This window comes from Solea solea, chromosome 6, assembly GCF_958295425.1.
Source record: "Solea solea chromosome 6, fSolSol10.1, whole genome shotgun sequence".
Lineage (NCBI taxonomy): Eukaryota > Metazoa > Chordata > Actinopteri > Pleuronectiformes > Soleidae > Solea > Solea solea.
Genome location: NC_081139.1, coordinates 14,528,085 through 14,547,682, shown reverse-complemented (window position 1 = coordinate 14,547,682; position 19,598 = coordinate 14,528,085). Strand labels below are relative to the sequence as shown.

Here is a 19,598-nt window from a genome sequence, read left to right as displayed (position 1 = left end):
CCACCACCACCACCACCAGACCCCCAAGCCTGGGCTCTGTCTAAGCACAGACCTTTTGACTCCATAAACACGCACTCTCAGAAATCGGGGTCAGCCCTCTCATTGCTCGCAGCGCGGCACTATCATGCCACCACATAATGATTAAATTGCGCCAAGTATGAATACACAGAATCTGCGGATTCCTGGCCGCTGACTCTTCCTCCTGATTGTAATTTATGTCAGAAGCCATTGCAGTCCGACACTCAGGCCGAGGCGGAGAGACAGAGAGAGAGAGAGGGAGAGAAGTGAGAGCACGTGGGTGAGTGCTGCACCACGAGGCCTGCTGCATCTTTCATCTGCACTCTGAAGCAAAAGCAGCTTCAACTGCACGCTCGCAAACGGACAATAGACACAAATCAAACATGCGTTTCTTAAATGTGCTCCTGTTTTTTTCCTGCTCCACACTGCTGTGTGTCACTCTCTCTGCAGAGCATGCAGCCTCATCTCTGCTGTTTATATTAACCTGCCATTAATCTGCATACAATTAAGCCATGACATCAATTTGACATTCAGAGCATGGACTGATTAGCCATTTTGCTTGGATGATGATGATGATGATGGCAGCAGGGTGTGTGTGTGTGTGTGTGTGGGGTGGGTGTTGGGCTTGACTTGCAGATGTCCATGTGGATCTTTAAGTGAAACTGAGACCACCATGGAAAAGAGTAAAAGGTGGGGGAGTAAAAAAAGAAGTAAGGATAATTAGAAGGAATTGTAAGAATCTAGATGTCAAAGTTTGCAAAGAGAAACCGCTGGACAAGAATATGAGTTTAAAAAGCCTCAAATGCACCACTACACTTCACTTTGGAAATATTTGGGAAAAGAAAGAAGTAAAGTTCCATCATGTTGCGCGATGTGGTTGTTTGCAACATTCAAAGCGTTTCTATGGTATAATGAAAATCCCAGATTTCTCTGCGTAATTACGCTCAGATTACAGAGGCCGGTGTGGATGAAAGCAGGTCTGAAAATCATTTGACGGCCGCTCATCGCACGTAACAGGAGAAACACAAAGGATGGCTCTCCACAAGCAAGTGGGGAAAACAGAAATAAGCAGTGAGCAAAGTGAAAACTGTGAGTTTCAAACACCAAACTCTGCCTTCTGAGGGAAAATCAATCTCATTTTTCAAATGTATCACACGTTCCCTTTGGAGTGGGCCGTCTCCTCGCTCCACACTCTGTTGCTTTGTTTACAGCGCGTAATCCACGCGGACACGAGCGTCACATTGCGTCACACCGCGATTGAACGCAGCTTTTCAGACAATTAAACACCTTCACCTTGAGTTGGAGGAGAATAAAAACTGTTACACACAAAACGTTCACATTTGGTTTGGTCTCCAGCGTGTTAGATGTTTTTTTATGCAGAATATTTTAATTAAAAAAACGTAGTTCGGTAAAATATTTCATTTTTTTCCACTTCAGCCACCTCCTTCCCGTGACTTGACTTTAATTTCCACATATATCGTTATTTTATGGGAGTGTTTTTTGTCTATTTTGTATCGGGTTGTGGTAAAATATAGACCTATTATTTAAAAGCAATAGTAACAAAAAAGAAAAGGAAAAAAAATAGGTTTAATTCTCCCCTTGGAGGATTAATAGTGAGTAGAGAAATAGTCCTGAAGCTTGTAATCGATGAAGAAGAACAACAATATATGTATAAATATAAAAGGTTACGTTTCAAATTAAATACTTAAATATTTTGGTCTATATCTCGAAAGTGTTCGTGATAAAATATACACACATTTTTAAAAACAATAGTAAAAAAAGAAGTTTGGTTTAGTGATACAGGATGTAAGCTTTATTTATTTACTTACTTACTTCATTTATGCAATAACCTTTATTAGTTTTACTACTATTTATTTGTGTTGTTTTTATTCATATTTTACAAGCTGTTTCTCTGCCGCTCTGCCTCAATAGAATAGAATTGAACAGAATAGAATAATATATATTCTATATATAGAATAGAATATCACTATTGTTTTTCAAACGGGAGAAATGTTTGTGCTCCAGCAGTGGAATAATATACGACAATAAATGCATAACCATAAAATATAAAATGTAAAATCTAGTTATTGGACGGTTTTTCAGATTTTCAGATTTCACGGATCTTGACGTGGGAATAATATTCCGCGTGTGTGTGTGTGTAGATTTTTTTGTTAAATTATAAAGTTGAAATGTTTATCAAACGAACAATCTGTCGTTAGTGATAAGGAGTCGTAATTGTGTGTGTGTGTGTGTGTGTGTGTGTGTGTTTGAACACCTGAACATGTTAATCAACTGCACAGGCGACGCTTCTTTGCATTATTTACATATATTTACATGACAGAAGAGTTGAACTACATTGTTTACATTATGTAGTCTATTTTTTTAAATAAATACGCTTTTGATATTACAGTAGAACCACTTAACACTGAGATTTTCTTTACGGTAACAATGATCTACAATGTTTGGACATCATTTTTTGTCTGTTTTGTTTGGTCTCATTTCTTTTCCTCTCCACTGGCATTCATTGTGTGAACTGTTGGGCATGATGTGATTTGGCGCTATAAAAATACAGTTTTATTGAAATTGAATTATTATTTTTTTTGTTGTTGTTTTTTAAGTGGCATAGCCAATCAATGCTACTGCAGTAAAATCTCTTGATATGAGTCAGAAACAGAATCATCGGTATATGAGTCTTCCCTCCCAGAGCAAAGCGTCGCTATTCTTGACTGACACACACACACACACACACACACACACACATGCGGTCACACATAGAGACAAAAAGTGCAATTACACGTCTCTTTGTTTGCGCCAAAAAAAAGGAGCCGGACGTCGAGGAGAGCGTCCTATTATTATATTTGAAAATAAAACATGTAAAACTTAAGTTTACTCTCAGTTAAACAACAAATTGCTGCTGCGGTTTAACACCTGAATACATAACAGCAATTTATACATTTAAAAGAAAACAAGAAAAAAAGGCTCCTGTTTTATACCTCACATCTAATATCAGTCAGGTTAACTCTTATCCTTAAAATCTACAAGATAAGATATTTTAAGTCACTTTTAACTTTTTCTTAATACTCAACTTTTTAAAAGACTATAAAAAATACAATGTAGACATACACTTGGATATTGAATATTCACTTGGATATAAAGCTTCTTGATAAATTATCTAAAATAAATAAATAAATAAATGAAAATGTGAATAAGCAAACAAATATAATAAAACAATATTTCTGTTCTCCAGACTTACATAGTTTAATAAGATGATGAAATCTGCTTAAGTCAGAATAAAGTGAAGCTGTGAACTGCTGCTGCCTTTCTTGGCCAGGTCACCCTTGTGAAAGAGATCTTGATCTCAATGGGTCTTTCATCTGGTTAAATAAAGGAGAAATAAAAAAAAAGAAAAATTAACCATCTTAACTCTCACTGTCAAACATCTCCTCTGTTGTTTTGTCCTTTTCTAAAAAGGGAGTCAAAAAAGAAACTGCTATCAGCACATCTCGTGCAAATAATAGTCAGTGTTCTTGTTTTCGTCACCTGCAACAGAAAGTTGGCCTGAGAAGAGATAGATGAAGAAAAATGAAAATGAGAAGCAGTGGACTTTTTTTTTCTTCCCTGCTCTGTTTTCCATTAGGTCCTCAGGGGAAACAGCATCACTTCCTCTCTTTTGCACAAGAACACAATGAGCAGTGATGCCAGCGCATGTGTGAATCCACATCCTAACAAGAGACGCGTGGCTCCTGTTAAATCAAATAATGACGACATTAAACCAGAAAAACCACCTACAGACTTTTGTCTCACAGCTCGCCTGATTAAAGCCAATGTGTGTTGAATTTGACGTATGTTTCTCTCCTTTCTGTTAAACGCCAGAAATCAACAATGTGTTTGCTTTTTGTGAGTATATACTGTAGCCATATTAGCCTAAGCTGTATCAACATTATCATCATCATCATCATCATCCCTAGCATCATTATAAACCAAACTCGCCCAGGATAATAAAGAGAGAAGAGCATTAGTGAAAATACATTTAATAATAATTAAACATAGCACAGTTACACAGAAGGAAAAGCAGAACAGATTCAGAGTGAGTGTGAATCCTTAGAATAAAAAGTGTGGACACCTACTGCAGCACTTTGAGCTCCCTCCTCAACAGCAGCACGTTCACCATGAGGGAACACACGCTGGCAGGGCTTTGACAAAAACACATGGCTGTTGAAAAGTGGTGCGTGCACAGTTTCAGTGGAACCTGCAAGTCTTTTCTTTGGGGGGGGGGGAGTCGGGGAGGGAGGGGGGGCATCGGGTAAGATAGCGTCGCCATGCTATGCCATGCCACGATCAGGATGATGGAGTCTGGTCCCACAGAGTCTGCACATATAAGAGTCTAGAGTGTCTGTACAGGCCACACGGCTACAGCAGCTCATTCCTCCTGCGTGACATCTAAGTGGGAGTCGGAGCTTTCAGAGTGATGCTCAACATCAGCCGCTGATCGCTCCTGCTCAGAGATCTGCTCACTGCTGGGGATGGAGTTCTTCTTTGGACGGCCTTTTGGTTTAGTCGGCGACTCCAGACCTCCTCCCTGAAGCACCTGAACCAGAGCAGGAAACTTAGGTTTTGCACAAATCTACAAACTGAAATTATAACATATTATGCGATTTTCTTCTGTTAGCATTCACAAAGTAATAGCTTAAGTGTGGATTAATTATTAACTTTATATGGTAATTATTGACTCTGATTTCTTCACTCAGCAAAGACTTAACTTAGTGCTTATTGTTTGCCACATTCAGCTTGTAAATGTTTTCCCATGTTTTTGTGGGAAAAAAGAAGTTCAAATACGGAAATAAAATAAATAATATTATGAGCTGATAACATTCACAACACAGTCGCTGATAAAAGTCATTCTCATTACCAGGCTAGTCACTGGATATTATTTGAGAAAATACTGCAATATTATCTCCTTATTACACCATACTGTTACAACTGTTACTGCCAAGCTGAGAAATTGTATTATAAATGAGATGGGACTACCATAATGTGCGTATTAAAAAAAAAGTGTGTCATACTATTACCATGCTACTAACGATATATTTAAATGTTTGTGTGGTGTGTTTCTTTTTATACTTTTTCTTCACTTAATCCCATGGTTCTCAAACTATGGTACATGTACCACCAGTGGTACGCGAGCTTCCTCTGGTGGTACTTGGAGGAAAATCAGAAGCACTGCTCTACTGTATATACCAGGGTACGTGGTCAGAGTGGAGCTGAGGGATTTTGAAAAATTAAACATCCATCCATTTTCTACCGCTTTATCGGTTGTGGAGGGTGTTGTGCCATTCTCAGATGACATAGGGCGATAGGCGGGGTCCATACTGGACAGTTCGCCAGTCCATCGCAGGGACACATAGAGACAAACAACCATTCACTCTCACACTCACACCTACGGCCAATTTAGAGTGACCAATTTACCTAATCCCCATATTGCATGTTTTTGGACTGTGGGAGGAAGCCGTAGAACCAGGAGAAAACCCACGCACACACAGGGAGAACATGCAAATTCCATGCAGAAAGGCCCTTGTTCCAACCGGGGCTGGAATAATAATAATTAGAGTCACCTTTACTCTCACCCCAATCTAATCTAATTTCACTATACAGTGTGCGACGTATGTGTGAGGAAGAGGAGGATGATGAGTGATGGGAATAAATCTGCCTCCTACTTACACCACTGTATTTTCACATTGGTGCTAGCGGTATTACTTTGAGAGTTCAATATTATCTCAAGTGGTACTTGGCATAAAAACTTTGAGAACCACTGATTTAATCTCTGCAAAGAACAAGAGTTTGTATGAGTGACACAGCAGTCTCTCAATCTGACTCTGTGCTCAAACATTTTTACTTCAACTTCAGTACATGTGAGCATCTAAATAATGAGCCATCATCATCATCATTCATCACGCAAAGATGCAGAAATGACTCACGATTTTCTTCCACTTCATCCGTCTGTTCTGGTACCACGTCTTCACCTGCAGTTGACTGAGGCCCAGAGACTCAGCGAGGTCTATTCTGTAAAGGAACAACATCAGACCTTTCACAGTCACATTCGGCTTCTAAAGAGTGTTTGACAGATATTTCTAACACTTTTAACATATTTGCTGCATTAAAAAAAACCAGTAGCTTTTAGAAAATCAGTGAACCCTAATTTTAATCTATCACACCTGGCATTGTTGCCATTATGACAGAGGGCATTTATTAATTATATATATATTATATCACCGTATTATACCATGATGCCGTGTGAAACTGAGCTCTGGCTTTGGGCTTTTTTGTTTCTTTTGATGTTTTTTGTTGTTGTTTATTTTGATTATATTGTCAAACGATGTAGGAGGTTTATTTTAATTTGGGTGTGTTTTTGTCATCTCATGCAGATTATATTCTTTTTATTTGACTCATTATAAAAGTAAAAGGAGCATCAAGGGCTGAAGCTAGAACTGAAAACAATGATCTTCATTTTACTAAACTTTTATTTTAAAATCTTTTACAAGTGAAACCTATAGTCAGTTACATTTGCCTTTTTGTGTGTAGCCTACTATTATTAATATACATATAGATACACACACACACACACACATATATGTATATATGTATATATATACGTGTGTGTGTAATTAATCCTTCACAAGAAGTTTTGAAAAGTAATTCAGATGTAGATTGTGAGAGCCACAGAAGATTAAAATTAACTGAATAAATTAAACAATTAATTAATACATTCTTGACAAAAGTGTGTTTCCTGGCCTCTCCTGCTGTTCGTGTAGGCCTGTACAATAACATTATACATATATATATATATATACACACATTGCAGTGTGCATTTTTTCAATATTAAAAGGTATAATGCTTTGAGACACAACATATAATAATTGCTATGAAGCCTTTTTGCCTGGGATGTGTGAAATGTAAGCGATTAGCGATTGCTGTTTTCTGTCCAGAAAGAATTTTAAACTGACTCTTCAACATTCACTCAGGAGCTAAACTTTCATCTTTAATTAGATGACACTGTATCGCAATAGTTATGGACATCCACTGATTTTTAAACCCTAGTTCATAGACTTCATGGATAAAAAAATAATTGTACATATTTTTTATATCACCCATGACGTAAATTCTCAATTAAATGTGTGTAATAATGCCCAGAAATTGCATTTGAGTTGTGATGTGACCACAGTAAATTTTTTTGTATTATAATTTTGTATAATCGTCAGCCTGTGTGGTGATTGACAAAAAAAAAAATCAGAACGTACAAAAGGTGCCATCCTAATGGCCTTTTTTCAATTGAACCCTTGCCCTCTGACATGTCTACGCGCGCCACTGCGTGCGTCTGCCTGCGCGTGGCAATCTGCAGTCTAAAGTGAATATGAGCGAAAACTGTCAAGTCCACGAACCTATCGGGCGTGGACAGATACTTCTGCTTCTCGAAGCGCTTCTCCAGGCCCATGAGCTGCAGCTCGGTGAAGACGGTGCGGCTCCGGCGGCCCTTCTTCACTTTGCTGCCTCCGTCGACTCCGTGCTCCAGCTTCCCGCGGAGGTGCAGATCCAGCGGCAGGTGGTGGGACGCGGCGCCGACCTGCAGGCCCGCAGCCGCGGACAACAGCGGCGGGCCGAGCGGGGAGCCCAGCGAACAGGACAGCGGGGACATGGGGAACTTAAGGAGGCTCGTCTGCTCGGCTTTAAGCGCTGGAGGACATGAGAACAGGTGTGGAATTAGGATTAAATATTTCTATACATATGTAGACCTATAAAAATAGACTATGATTCTATAATAATAAATATGTCCATTACTCCTCATACATAAACCTTTAAATCTTCGTCTTTTTTTATCTGTTGTTGCAATTATTATCATCATCATCATGCTTTATGATAACAAACAAGAACAAAAAAAAAAACAACAACCCAATATGCTCTGCGTCTTTGATCCAAATGGACTGACGTGTGTCACATAATCTTGGTCAGAATCAGTTCACACTGATCAGGCGTGTTTGACACGAGTCAGTGTCAAAAGTCGTCTAAACTGGAGCTGATAATAAGACGCAGCAGCACATCTCAGTGGCGCTTTGTCACACATTTTGGCCACGCACACACATACACACACATTATGAACATTATTATTAAAAAAATGTTTAAATATATATTATCTTTCTCTTAATTAAAATCAGTGGAGCACATAATATCCCGGAGGATCCGGATTTTACGCACGTATAATTTAAAAACGTATATACATATATATATATAAATATGTACACATACAATATCGTGTATTTTAGTTTAGTTCAAACAACTGTATTTGTCCCAAATAGCGATTCAGTTGCAACAAAAAAACATACAAACATACACACCAGTTACGACGAGTTTTTTACAGCAGTTTTTCATGAAAAACATAATAAAAAACCTTTTTTTCTGCAACACATTTAAGCATTTATTTTATTTCAAACACAGACCCGCTGCATGTGAACAAAGGATAAACCATTTACTGCAAACCACTCCACGGGAATTTAATATAACTAACTCAGCATTATTATTGTTATTATTATATGGCATAGACATGTACATGTTATGCGCAGTTCTTCCAAATTCACGTGTTACATTATCCGCTCGCTTGCTCTCTTACCCAGCTGGCTGTGGAAAGGCCGGGCGGACAGCAGAGCGTGTACGCCGAATTTGAGGAATTCTCCGGCCGGAGCTGACGCTTTGTGCTCCGGGTGATCGGTCAGGATTTCCTCTATCATGAAACTCCTGTAGCGATGGGTCCTGTGGTCGGCGCTAAAGTCCGGAGCATAGAATTGCGCTCCCATGTCCAAAGGATGCTGCATCATCTCGCTGCGCGCTTGGTCGCCTCAACAAGACGAAAGCCGATGCTCGCTCCCTCAGTCAGTGGCCCCGCAGGCCAACTGACATATTCCCTCTGCAATGTAGTCCGGAGATCGAAGTTATCCCCAGGTTTTGGATTTTAAAATGAAAAAAAAGGGAAGAGGCGTCCGACAGGTGTTTGGCCTGTGTTTTTCCAACTGTGACTCCGCGCGTCCTTTGGCAAGTTCTTTTACGCGCGAGCACCTGGTTCTTATTGGAGAGTAAATCTGCAGCCACCAACGAGCCTGTGACCAAAAACTCCCACCAACGCCGCTGCGCTCATGTCCGCTGGTGTGTGTCTGTGTGTATGTGTGTGTAAGAGAGAGAGGAAAAGAAAAACGCACGAAAAAGAGTTAATCTGTCAGCAGCGGAGCGCGTCACCTTGACAGTGAGTAGAGGAAAACGCTTTTGGGCTTTATGAGTCCAAAAGCCTTTTCCTCAAGACTCCACCTCCTCTCTCTCTCTGTCTGTCGCTCTCTCTCCCTCTCTCTGTGTGCTTGTGTTTGGGTGTTTTTGTACGTGTGGCTTTGTGGGGACCAAACAAAACGTACTAGCCAGGTGAGGACATTTTGGCAAAGTGAGGACATTTTGTCTAGTCCTCACATCTATGCTGCATAAATGTGTGTGTGTATGGTGGCATAAATACAGACACTGTCAGGACCAGTACTCCTCATGCAGACTAAGACCTCCAAAGGCCAAAACCTGGTCCCACTGAGGCAGAACCTCCTTTCCGAGGAACCGGTCAAGTTTAGGGCTAAAAGCTGAACTGTGGTTAAGACATTAACTGGTTATGGTTAAGTTTAAGTAGGCTGTCCAATTGAATGGAAGTCAATGCAGTGTCCTTATAAGGATAGCCACACAGACGCGTGTTTGTGTGTGTGTAGTAACATGCAAAGCCGCTCCCATCTGCCCTGCAATGGATTTATATGCAAAAAGAAAAGGAAATCACTATCTGAGGGTAAGGGACACGTAAAATGTCTTTCACATAATTTAGCAAATTATGAGGTAATAGACTGATGACGAGAATGATGATGAGAAACAAAAGGCGCTAATTTCAAAGGATGCTGTCTGCTGACTGTTAATACTTTACTTATTCAAACCATAAGAGATGACAGACGAGAACATTAAGGCCTTTGCATATCTATACATTCTTTATACATGTCAATGAATTTCTTTATAGGGACAGTGTCTATGTTTCTCAACTTCAATTACAAGATGAAAACATGTCAATTTTTTTGGCTTTTTTTTATTGGCTGGTAACAAATAAAGTAAATGTAAAAATGGACTTATATTAACTTTAATGTTCAATTAAAAGTGACCACACTTCTGGTTTTGGTTCAAGCTTGTTAGAGATAAAAGTGTCATATACATCACCCCCTTCATGCAAATGGCATATATGTATCTAATTTATTCAGCAATAAATTCGATTTTTACGATTTTATTGTATGGTCCCAAATAAAATATAATTTAGGTGGAGACCTCGCAAAAAAGCAACAACACTGAACAAGCATGAGAGGAAAAAATTATGTTGTACCATTGCTGCTCAGTCATCAAAAGCTCAAAGAAAGAAATTAATCTTAAGGTTAAAAGAAATCCACTCTCAAGCACTTCTGAGATTTTCTTCCTTTACTTATTTGATTGTAAAATGTCTTTAAAGGAATTACTTTAAAATAAAGTGACAATGTATGACAAACTATGGCTGATGTGACAAATATTTCCGACATAATAACACAATTTAAAGCACAAAGCCCCAATTAACAAACCTGCTACTCAGTCTTCATTAAACAGTACACTTATGATTATGTTTAAATCGAAATAAGCCTAACAATTAAAGTTACATTTATTAAAAGCTGGATACAAGTGTAACAGAGAAGAATGTAGCAGAGACATGCAACATTTTTCAAGAAAAGGAGCCACTGTTACTGTCACAATACACAATGTGCATTCATGGTAAGTGTAGTTTTTAATCTGGTATGTTTTGTATGGTTTGTAATTTTAATATAAGTCCCTCAAGAAAATGTGTGTTGTACACCAGTGTGCAGAAAACAGAGAAAGGCAAAAAAAAAAACTATACCTGGTTATTTGATCAATATGTTGATAATTTTCCAGATTAATCGAGTAATTGTGTGGTCCACAAAATACTAGAAAATGTCGATGAGTGTTTAATTATGTTATAATTATCATATTTTGTCCACAAAAATTTTTTTTTAATGATTTCTTTGTTATATGGAGCAAAGAAACAACAATTTACATTTCATTAGCTGAATTCACAGAGCTTTTATTTAATCTTTATTTTTAAAAAAACACTTAAACCAATAGAATTTATGTTTAAAATAGTTGATGATTTATTAAGTAATCAATTTCTAATAGATTAATCATTGCAGATCAACATATATTTAGTCAAACAGTCTCTTAAACACTAATATGAGTCATCCTTGCTCACAGAGTCGGAGCTGACCCAGAGAAGACCATGTGTACCAATAACAATGATGAATTTACTGGAGTTGTCTGAGCAATGTTGTAAACTACCTCCCTTTGTTGGAACATGTCTCCCTCTAGTGGTTTTCTTTAGAACCGGCCACATGTCTGTTGACAAATCTGCACACACCAGCACCTGAACAATGAAACCACAGAAAACTTTACTTAACATGTTTACCACTCAGTAATCAGTTAGAACGAATGCAGTTTAACACATTTGTCCTGTAGTGACTTAACAACACACGTATACACACACATATATATATTTACACCCCTCTATCATCTCAGATTTCTTTAATGGAACATATACCATGAATCATAGGTTTACAAAGATACCCCCTCTCTAAGATGATTTCTAGTCCTTTTTATGTGCTTTGGCATTGACCCTGGTTGTCCAAATAACAATATTCAATACCCATTAGTCCCCAGAATTGTTTGTGATGTTCAATATCTTGAGTAATGATGACCTTGTGATTAATGACACTCATATAAGCTAACCCACAACAATGAGACAACAAAAGTATTTCCTCTGATCATTAAAATGAGTTTCATATTTGTCCAGTTTTTGTATATGCTCATACCTAATCAGGTTTCATTCCAGAGAAAGGCCTCATCTTCTAGTAAACTGGCGAGTTTATTGTTGAAGGGCTTGTACAATTCCCTGAGAAGGTGTTTGGTGGTTGGAAGCATAGGACCTATCTTCTCGTATTGATCTTCCTGAGTGTTATAAATCTTCTTTTGGAACACCTCTTTTTCCTTTTCCGGTGTTAGAGGATCTGTAAGAAAAGTGGGACATGAGTTTATATGCTTATATTAACCTAATCCCCATATTGCATGTTTTTGGACTGTTAGAAAAAGCAGGAGAACCCGGAGAACATACAAACTCCATGCAGAAAAGCCCTTGTTCCGACCCATGCGGTGCTGTGAGTTTCAAATTGAAGTCAGAATAGGTTATGTATGTAAATAGTTCCATGTGCCATGTAGACGAAGCTGTATCATTTGGGACATCCATACATACAGTAGTTTCGTCCGTGTGTGAAATAAAACCCATTTTTAAACATGACCATGGGCCTCATGCTCATTACTGGAGGGAGCTAGGGTGACATATATATTACAACAGGTGTAATAGACAAAACCATTCACTTAACTGGGGAAATCCAACTTAGTGTTGCTTAAATGTTATACACAGAATAATGATGAGCGGTTCACTTCAAGAGATGGTTCTGTAGATTTTTGCATACATACCGAGTCTCAGAAAATCAAAAACTTTCTTCAGTTCCTCTTCAACATTGGTTGCGTAGTCTTCATATCGCAGTATTAAAATCTGCTCTCTGGGGAAAACAGTCAGCCAGTCCTGTAAGAAGACATAATACATCCCCAAAGGTATCTTGATCTGTGGGGAAAATAGAAACACATTTTGGGTGCATACAAACCAACCTGTTTTAGTACTAAATCTTTCAAATTAAATAAAACATTAGGCTGAATGTTCATACTATGTTTAGGGTCGGACTAGTGTTTAAAAAATAGAATTAGGAAGTGATATACGCTTTTTGCCTTCGACCATCTTAAGTCAAACAGAGAAAAGGAGTCATTGATGAAGTTCATATTAATTTGTTTGCTGAAATAGTTAAAAAAAAAAAAAAGATTAAAATCCCAAAATTTAATCCAGATGCACAGACACTACAACTCCTGATGAGGGCAGCAAGGCATACTAAGCTGAGACACTTCTCAAGTAGATTGTCACAAACCTTTCTTTCTCATCTCATCCCAAACAGAAGACCCATATAAACAAAGACTCTTGAGGCATTCTTTTTTTTTTTTTTTGATTATGTTATTATCATTGATTATGCTAGTTTCAGGCTGAGCTGTTTGCTGCTTTCATTGAAGTCCATCTCTTAGGAATAGAATAGAGTGAATAGAGTTGACTGGCTGACAGAGCTCATAACTCGCTGTGGGAAAAGTGACTGATACAAGCTGAAGGGGTCGTTGTTACCAAACATCCAAGCTCTTATTTCTGCACCTTTAACTGTTGTTATTTTCACCTTTGGGCCATACATTAACACATCTGTAAGCCTTATTTTTTCTGGGTTTTGTAAGGATTTACTGTACTGTATCTGTAAACTATAGAAGCCCTAAATCTCTCTTTTAGTCCAAGGAAAATGTGTTTGTTTTGTTTTGTTGTTTCTTCCTACAGGTCCTACAGGTTAGGTCTTAAGTACAGTTTAACATCTTTGTCACCTAAAAAATTATAAAATTAAAATGAATTGCAATCTCTTACTTTTCCATAGACAATGTATTACCGGAACAAAATTCAGGAAATGTTTTACATGTTTACAGTTCCTGATAGCATCACCTGTGCAGTTACAACCTCTTGGAAGACAGTTAAAAATGCTCAAAGTGCAAATTAGTAGCTTATACTAACATTTAGTAATTAAGTGTTATTTTTTCTTATGTGACCTGCCATCTAAAGAGATAAAAGAGAGAACATTATTTCAACCTACCAAACTATGCATTAGGTCCGGGTTGTATGCACAAAAACGAAGTGACTTCTCAGACAGGCAGGACTGAAACAACTTGACCAGTCTTTCAACTAAACTATGGAAATGTTCTTTTGACAGAAAGGATTCCTTAGTGTACAAGTAGCTGGAATAAAGCCTGCGAAGAGAGTAAAACACAGATGTAAACTAGTTGGATCTATAAAAAGACATTGCTGAATGTACACCAGGAAAATTTAAAACAAATACTATATATTTTGAGCAGTGATAAATTACTGATCACAAGGTGTTCATATAAAGTCACACGTATCTGTAAAGGCAGATGTTTAGATGGATATCTTTGTTTGTCATACCGCTCCGTTGGATCTCTAATGATGGCTATGATTTTTGCACCAGGCTGAACTTTGTGAATCAAGTCCTCGATCAGGACCATGGGTTCGACACCATCCCTCATTTTCTCCACGTTCCTGGCTCTGTTGTCCCACATGAGTGATGGACTGGCATCAACTGTCAAGACAACGAAAGTCTTAGTGTTCCCTTCCAATCTGTATCAATCAATCAAAGTATCTGAGGTTTGCAGAAACATACAATGGCCAGATACAGTATAATCCTGGAGACTGGGTTGTGAAACTACAGGGCAAATGTGGCAAGTTGAACAGCATTCTTGACTACACAACTTCAAAGAGCTAAAGCAAAATCAAATAAATTCAAAAGTTTGCCTTTCAAGATCAATAATACACTTTGTGGATGGGATCCTTTTTGTCCCTAGTCATTTTTTTCTGTTTGTCAGAGCCATACCCAGGTGACAACATTCTTCAAACATGTACAATCGCAGATAAACAGCAGCAACCAGAGCCATGTGAGACCGTGGGCCACAAATGATCTGTTGTAATGTGAACTTCAACACAGTAATCGTGTATAATGTGATAATGTGGTAATATTCTAAGTCATTCAAAGTCCTCTGGAAACAGCGAATGACAACAACAAAGAAATATCTTCCCTCTAGCATACAATGAATGTTGAAGAGCATTTAACACAGACACACATTAAAAGACTTTGACATGTATTCACCTGCTATTCCCTTGAGTGGATTGAAGTCTTTTTCAATGCGTCCATTGAGTCCTGCTTGGATATTGACGCCTGCCCAATTATACAGATCCAGGTAGTCTTGCACACCAGTATTGTTCACCATGTTAACAACGTCGTTTACAACTGGAGAAACACCATAATGATTTAAGTCATGGACTTCTTCAGCAAATTCGTCATTTTACAGATTGTTTTAAGATTTCAAATCCACAAAGTAAAAAAAATCTAAGCAAATTCTTAATTCGTAAAACATAAAAAGTAGCAAAGACAAACATAAATAACAAACACAGCATTAACACTCATTAACTGTATAATGAGACAAACAATGCAACATGCATGTGTAATAGTTACACAATAGATGTTGTTGTTTTGCTCACACTTTTTTTTTGTTTGATTTTTCTTTGTTATTTTAATTGTAACTGTGGTGAAAATGTTTTATTTATTTTTTATTTTTTATGGTATAAGTTAACCATATCCAACAGAGGGGGATATTGACCTTTGTGGATCTGACATTAGGACTAAAATATAATCTGCGAAGATCAATCATTTCTTTTCCCTAACCCAAATAACTCCCACACTCCAGGGGAAGTTTAGTCATTTCTGTATAACAGTGACTCTGTTACCGAGGTTGGGAGTTGACATAGTTCATATGTCAATAGCAGTGCTAAATGTCTTCAGTATCTCAGGACTATAGTCTCACCTGTTCTTGAAAAAGCCCCAAAAGTCAGCCAAACGTTCAAATTATCATTTTCAAATAAAACTTTATTATAGAAGTAAGTAAGTAAGTAATTATACTTACTTCTAAACTGTCTCTGCATGGATAACTTAAATGATCATCATATATAAAATTAAAATTGTACTATTATAATAAAATAACAACATACATCCATCTGCTGATGACTTACCATAGCCTGTCTTGGTCCACCATTTTGGCTCCTTTATGTGGTTGTAATTGGCCTCTGGATGCATCTGTAATCTGTTAAACAAATCTGTTGTGCCACACTTTGGTTGGCCGATGATGTAAACGTATGGTAGGCAACGCAGATGAAACAGTTTGTCACCTTGCTGGTGGAACTTAATCCTGTGTTGTGATTTAACATTTTCAAATGACTCCTCATACCAGCAAGGGTTCAAGAGGTTTGGAAGGAATTGGTGAGGAATTACAGAGAACAACTGCAGAGAAACACATGAAAAAGTTAGCAAAACATCAAAATTATATAATTATAGTGAATAACACACTGCTCAAGAGAGATGTTGCAAAAGGGAAGGCAAATCGGGCATCTAGCCGACACTGCAATGACAGCATGGATCTGAAAACCTCTTATTGAAGCCCCACACCACTAACTTGCTTACAAAATTTCACAATTTGTAATCATTTCAAAATTAGACAGTGGTGGGACGGATTATGTTAAGTTGAATAAAGTAGTCATACCAAGGTTTTTATTTGTAGCAGCAAGAGATAATTCAATTCTAAAAATGGGTAGTTTGTTGGTAGACCAGTAGAGTTAGTGTTGGTCCGGTGGGTCCTTCAAAACACCTCTGCTGTAGGTCTTAAGGGAAGTCATGAGTTTCGGTTGAAACTGTCTGAGATGACTTTTGTCACTCTTCTGAGGCTTAATTGTCATAAAATAGAAATCATGCCATTTTGAAAAAGATCTGAAACTATGAGTGAGACCATAACATCCACAAGACATTTTCACAGACATTTCTCACTGATTTATTTTGGAGAAGATGCCAGTTTAAGATTGGAATGGGCTTCAAATACAGTCTGGAATTGGTCATTGATTCTGGCTGGAAATGGCTTCAATTAGTAGACTGCTAAAAGAACCATATGTTGTGATGATTTAAATGTAAGTAAGCGGGGTAGGTGTATATATATATATATATATATATATATACATATATATATATATATATACATAGCTTCTTTATTATTTCCTTGTTTTATTGCTTGTATTATTTTCTTCCTTGTTTTTGCATTTGTATTGTCTGTAGATTATGAATCAATCATTTCCTTGTCTATGAGCTTTACAATAACCTATTTGGACTGTATTAGTTTCTATATATGGCTTTTAAAACAGTTGGATGTTCAGACCATACATGTCACACTGACACAGAACTTATTGGTATATAACTTGTAGAGAGATGAATATTAAATAGTGACAAAATAAAAAAGGAAATCCATTGTAGAGCTAAATATCAAACATTACTTTTATCATAGTTGAACTAACCTTAGATAAAAATATCTAAGGTCATTTTTTAATAAACTTACTTCAGGCTCCGCTTCTATTATTTCCGCTTCCTCTGGCAGCTTCCTGGGTGCATACTCCAGTTTGGTGCTGACCAGTTTCACCAGCACTTCCAGATCTATTACACTGTTTACAAGTGGAACTTGAACATTTCCCGCCCCCTCAGCCCTGACAGCCATACCAATGGGCTGAGGGGGCCCAGAAGTGTTTAGAAGTTCTGTCTTGATCCATGGCAAAAAATGTAAAGCCATGATGAAAATGCTCAGTGCCAGAATGATGGTGAACAGTCGGATTTTTGAGATTCTCCATCCAAGCAGCAGACCCATGACTCCCAAAACAGGCTTTATCCTTCCCTTATCCGTAAGGCAAGCTATGGAGGTGACAAATTGAAATTGAAGGTTAGGAGCATATTGGTGTGACTCTAACATTATTGTTTGTAGCGTTCATTAAAATTGGCACAAAATAGAACAAAGGAAGTGCACCCTTTCAAATAGCAATTTCAATATGAAAATAATTATTGTTTTCCCAAGTGTTAGTGAGAGAGTCTTCTGTTGCACCAACCAAGTTATGAGGACATTCTTGTTTGTGAGTGACAGGTCCACACAGTTCAAGACGACCATTCGTGACACTGCAGCCCTCAGTTATCAAACTTGTGTAGAAACTGGTGCAGATTCAGTTGTAAATATCACCGCACGCCTAGTCCCACGAAATATGCATATGCCAGCCAATTCTGGTGTACACCTGATCAGCCTTTGATAAATGTGGCAGCTAAAATTATAGTAATTTTTGAGACTGCGCCCCTTGAGTTTACGACACTGAAACGTGACGTAAGACCAAGAATAGAACCTTCACACTGACAATGATCACTGTCAACATGGCAATGTAGTAGCCAAAAAAACATCACAAGTCCTGCACCTGACGACATTGGTATCAAAATTTCACCAAAACATGTCTAGTTTGAATTCCATGTGACAAAGTTGGTGTGTTCATCAGTTTGCCATGCCTGTAAAGTGTATTGAATCATAGACATATTTTCAGCACAGCATTTACTATCATGTTTTCCAATTTATATATTATTTGATACATTGTGGTATTAGAGTGCTTTTGAGAATACACTTTTCATTATCAGCATAGAGCTCAGTCTATGCAAGTTGTTAATGTTTTTTTTTTTTTTTTCCACACATACATAAAACCTTTGTATCGTGAGGTAGTGGACAAGTTCAATAAAGGATTTAACCTGACCATTGAACTGTGGTTCTTATCGATCATCTGTAGCTGACTACTTGACCCAGAAAATAAGATTATTGGGAGTAGCCTCAGTCAGCCATTCCTCTTTTTCAGGCATGCACTAGACTAGACCAGCACCTTCTTCAGCATAGCTGTTCATCACAATAAAATACATGAATGTATAAAGATAAAAATAAGAAAATATAAGATTACAGATTCCTCAATGTCACTGATGTATGTTTGTGTAGTTGTAAACAGTTTAAATAAAATACTTAAAGACACAGTAATAAAAAAAATATTTTTATAAAGTAATTGTAAAAATGATCAGACACTGATGGGTTTTTTTTTCATAGAAAAACATGTAAAGTGTCAGTTTAAATGTCACTTACTGTGGGAGAAGACGTATCTATGATCTGTTCTGCTGCTCTCCAGATTTTCTTCTGAGCCACTGCACAGTTCTCAAACCAGACAGTGATGCAGTGTGTCGTGATGCTTCAGTATTTCCAGTGTAGAATGTTGTCATGCTGAAACAGGCGAGATCACTTTTCCTGCCTATGAACATTAAGAGCTATTGTGTTGCAGGACCAGTTCAGGTTTAACCTGTATGATTTGCCCTCCAGGAACTTTGTGCTGCTGACCCTCTCTGCAGCTGTGGTTGATAAAGAGGGGACTATGCATCTCATCTCCTTTGTTTGTTTTTCCCAGATTTAAAGGTCCAGTTATTATTATTATTAGTTTAATAATTGTACATTTACCAGGCTGATTGTGTAAACTGCTGTCTTTAAATACTCCAGTATAAGCCTTTATATCAGGGGACCTGTATTCTGGATCACCATGTTTTCATGGCAGCCCAACATCTAACTCAACATCTTCTAAAACTATCCTGATGTAGTTTTATACGAAACACACACAAACGGGCGAATAAGTTCTTTTCGGTGTACTAAATCATTAGAATCAGTTTATTAAAAAGATTTGTTCAGTACTTCCGCCATGACCGGAGACTCCGTCTGACACAGTGCACATGGGTTGGGATTCGGCTCACAATCGACCAGCTTTATGACATTGCTGTCGATAAATACAAATTTCCTTGTTAAATGTTTGAGATTAACACACATTTTGGGGATTTGTGTCATCATACTGGTCTTCA

General features: G+C 37.7%; 2 protein-coding genes across 4 annotated transcripts; both read right to left on the bottom strand.

The window, feature by feature from the left end:
• Positions 1–4,033: 4,033 nt before the first annotated feature.
• barx1 (BARX homeobox 1) lies at positions 4,034–9,981 on the bottom strand. Of its 2 annotated transcripts, none has more exons than XM_058631914.1 (4): positions 8,678–9,981; positions 7,455–7,746; positions 5,994–6,078; positions 4,034–4,597 (listed from the first exon to the last, which is right to left on the bottom strand). In XM_058631914.1, the coding sequence occupies exons 1-4, from the start codon at positions 8,880–8,882 to the stop codon at positions 4,439–4,441; spliced, it is 741 nt and encodes a 246-aa protein (XP_058487897.1). In that variant the 5' UTR covers positions 8,883–9,981; the 3' UTR covers positions 4,034–4,438. The 2 variants fall into 2 exon arrangements, with proteins under 2 accessions (XP_058487897.1, XP_058487896.1); XM_058631913.1 differs by having other exon boundaries at positions 4,034–4,606; positions 8,678–9,974.
• A 1,256-nt stretch (positions 9,982–11,237) lies between these two features.
• On the bottom strand, positions 11,238–19,267 carry LOC131460931 (carbohydrate sulfotransferase 15-like). Of its 2 annotated transcripts, none has more exons than XM_058631841.1 (9): positions 18,841–19,267; positions 17,248–17,594; positions 15,881–16,148; positions 14,961–15,101; positions 14,243–14,396; positions 13,896–14,049; positions 12,640–12,748; positions 11,976–12,170; positions 11,238–11,530 (listed from the first exon to the last, which is right to left on the bottom strand). In XM_058631841.1, the coding sequence occupies exons 2-8, from the start codon at positions 17,548–17,550 to the stop codon at positions 11,980–11,982; spliced, it is 1,320 nt and encodes a 439-aa protein (XP_058487824.1). In that variant the 5' UTR covers positions 17,551–17,594; positions 18,841–19,267; the 3' UTR covers positions 11,238–11,530; positions 11,976–11,979. The 2 variants fall into 2 exon arrangements, with proteins under 2 accessions (XP_058487824.1, XP_058487823.1); XM_058631840.1 differs by having other exon boundaries at positions 12,640–12,787; positions 18,841–19,253.
• Between the last annotated feature and the right edge of the window lie 331 nt (positions 19,268–19,598).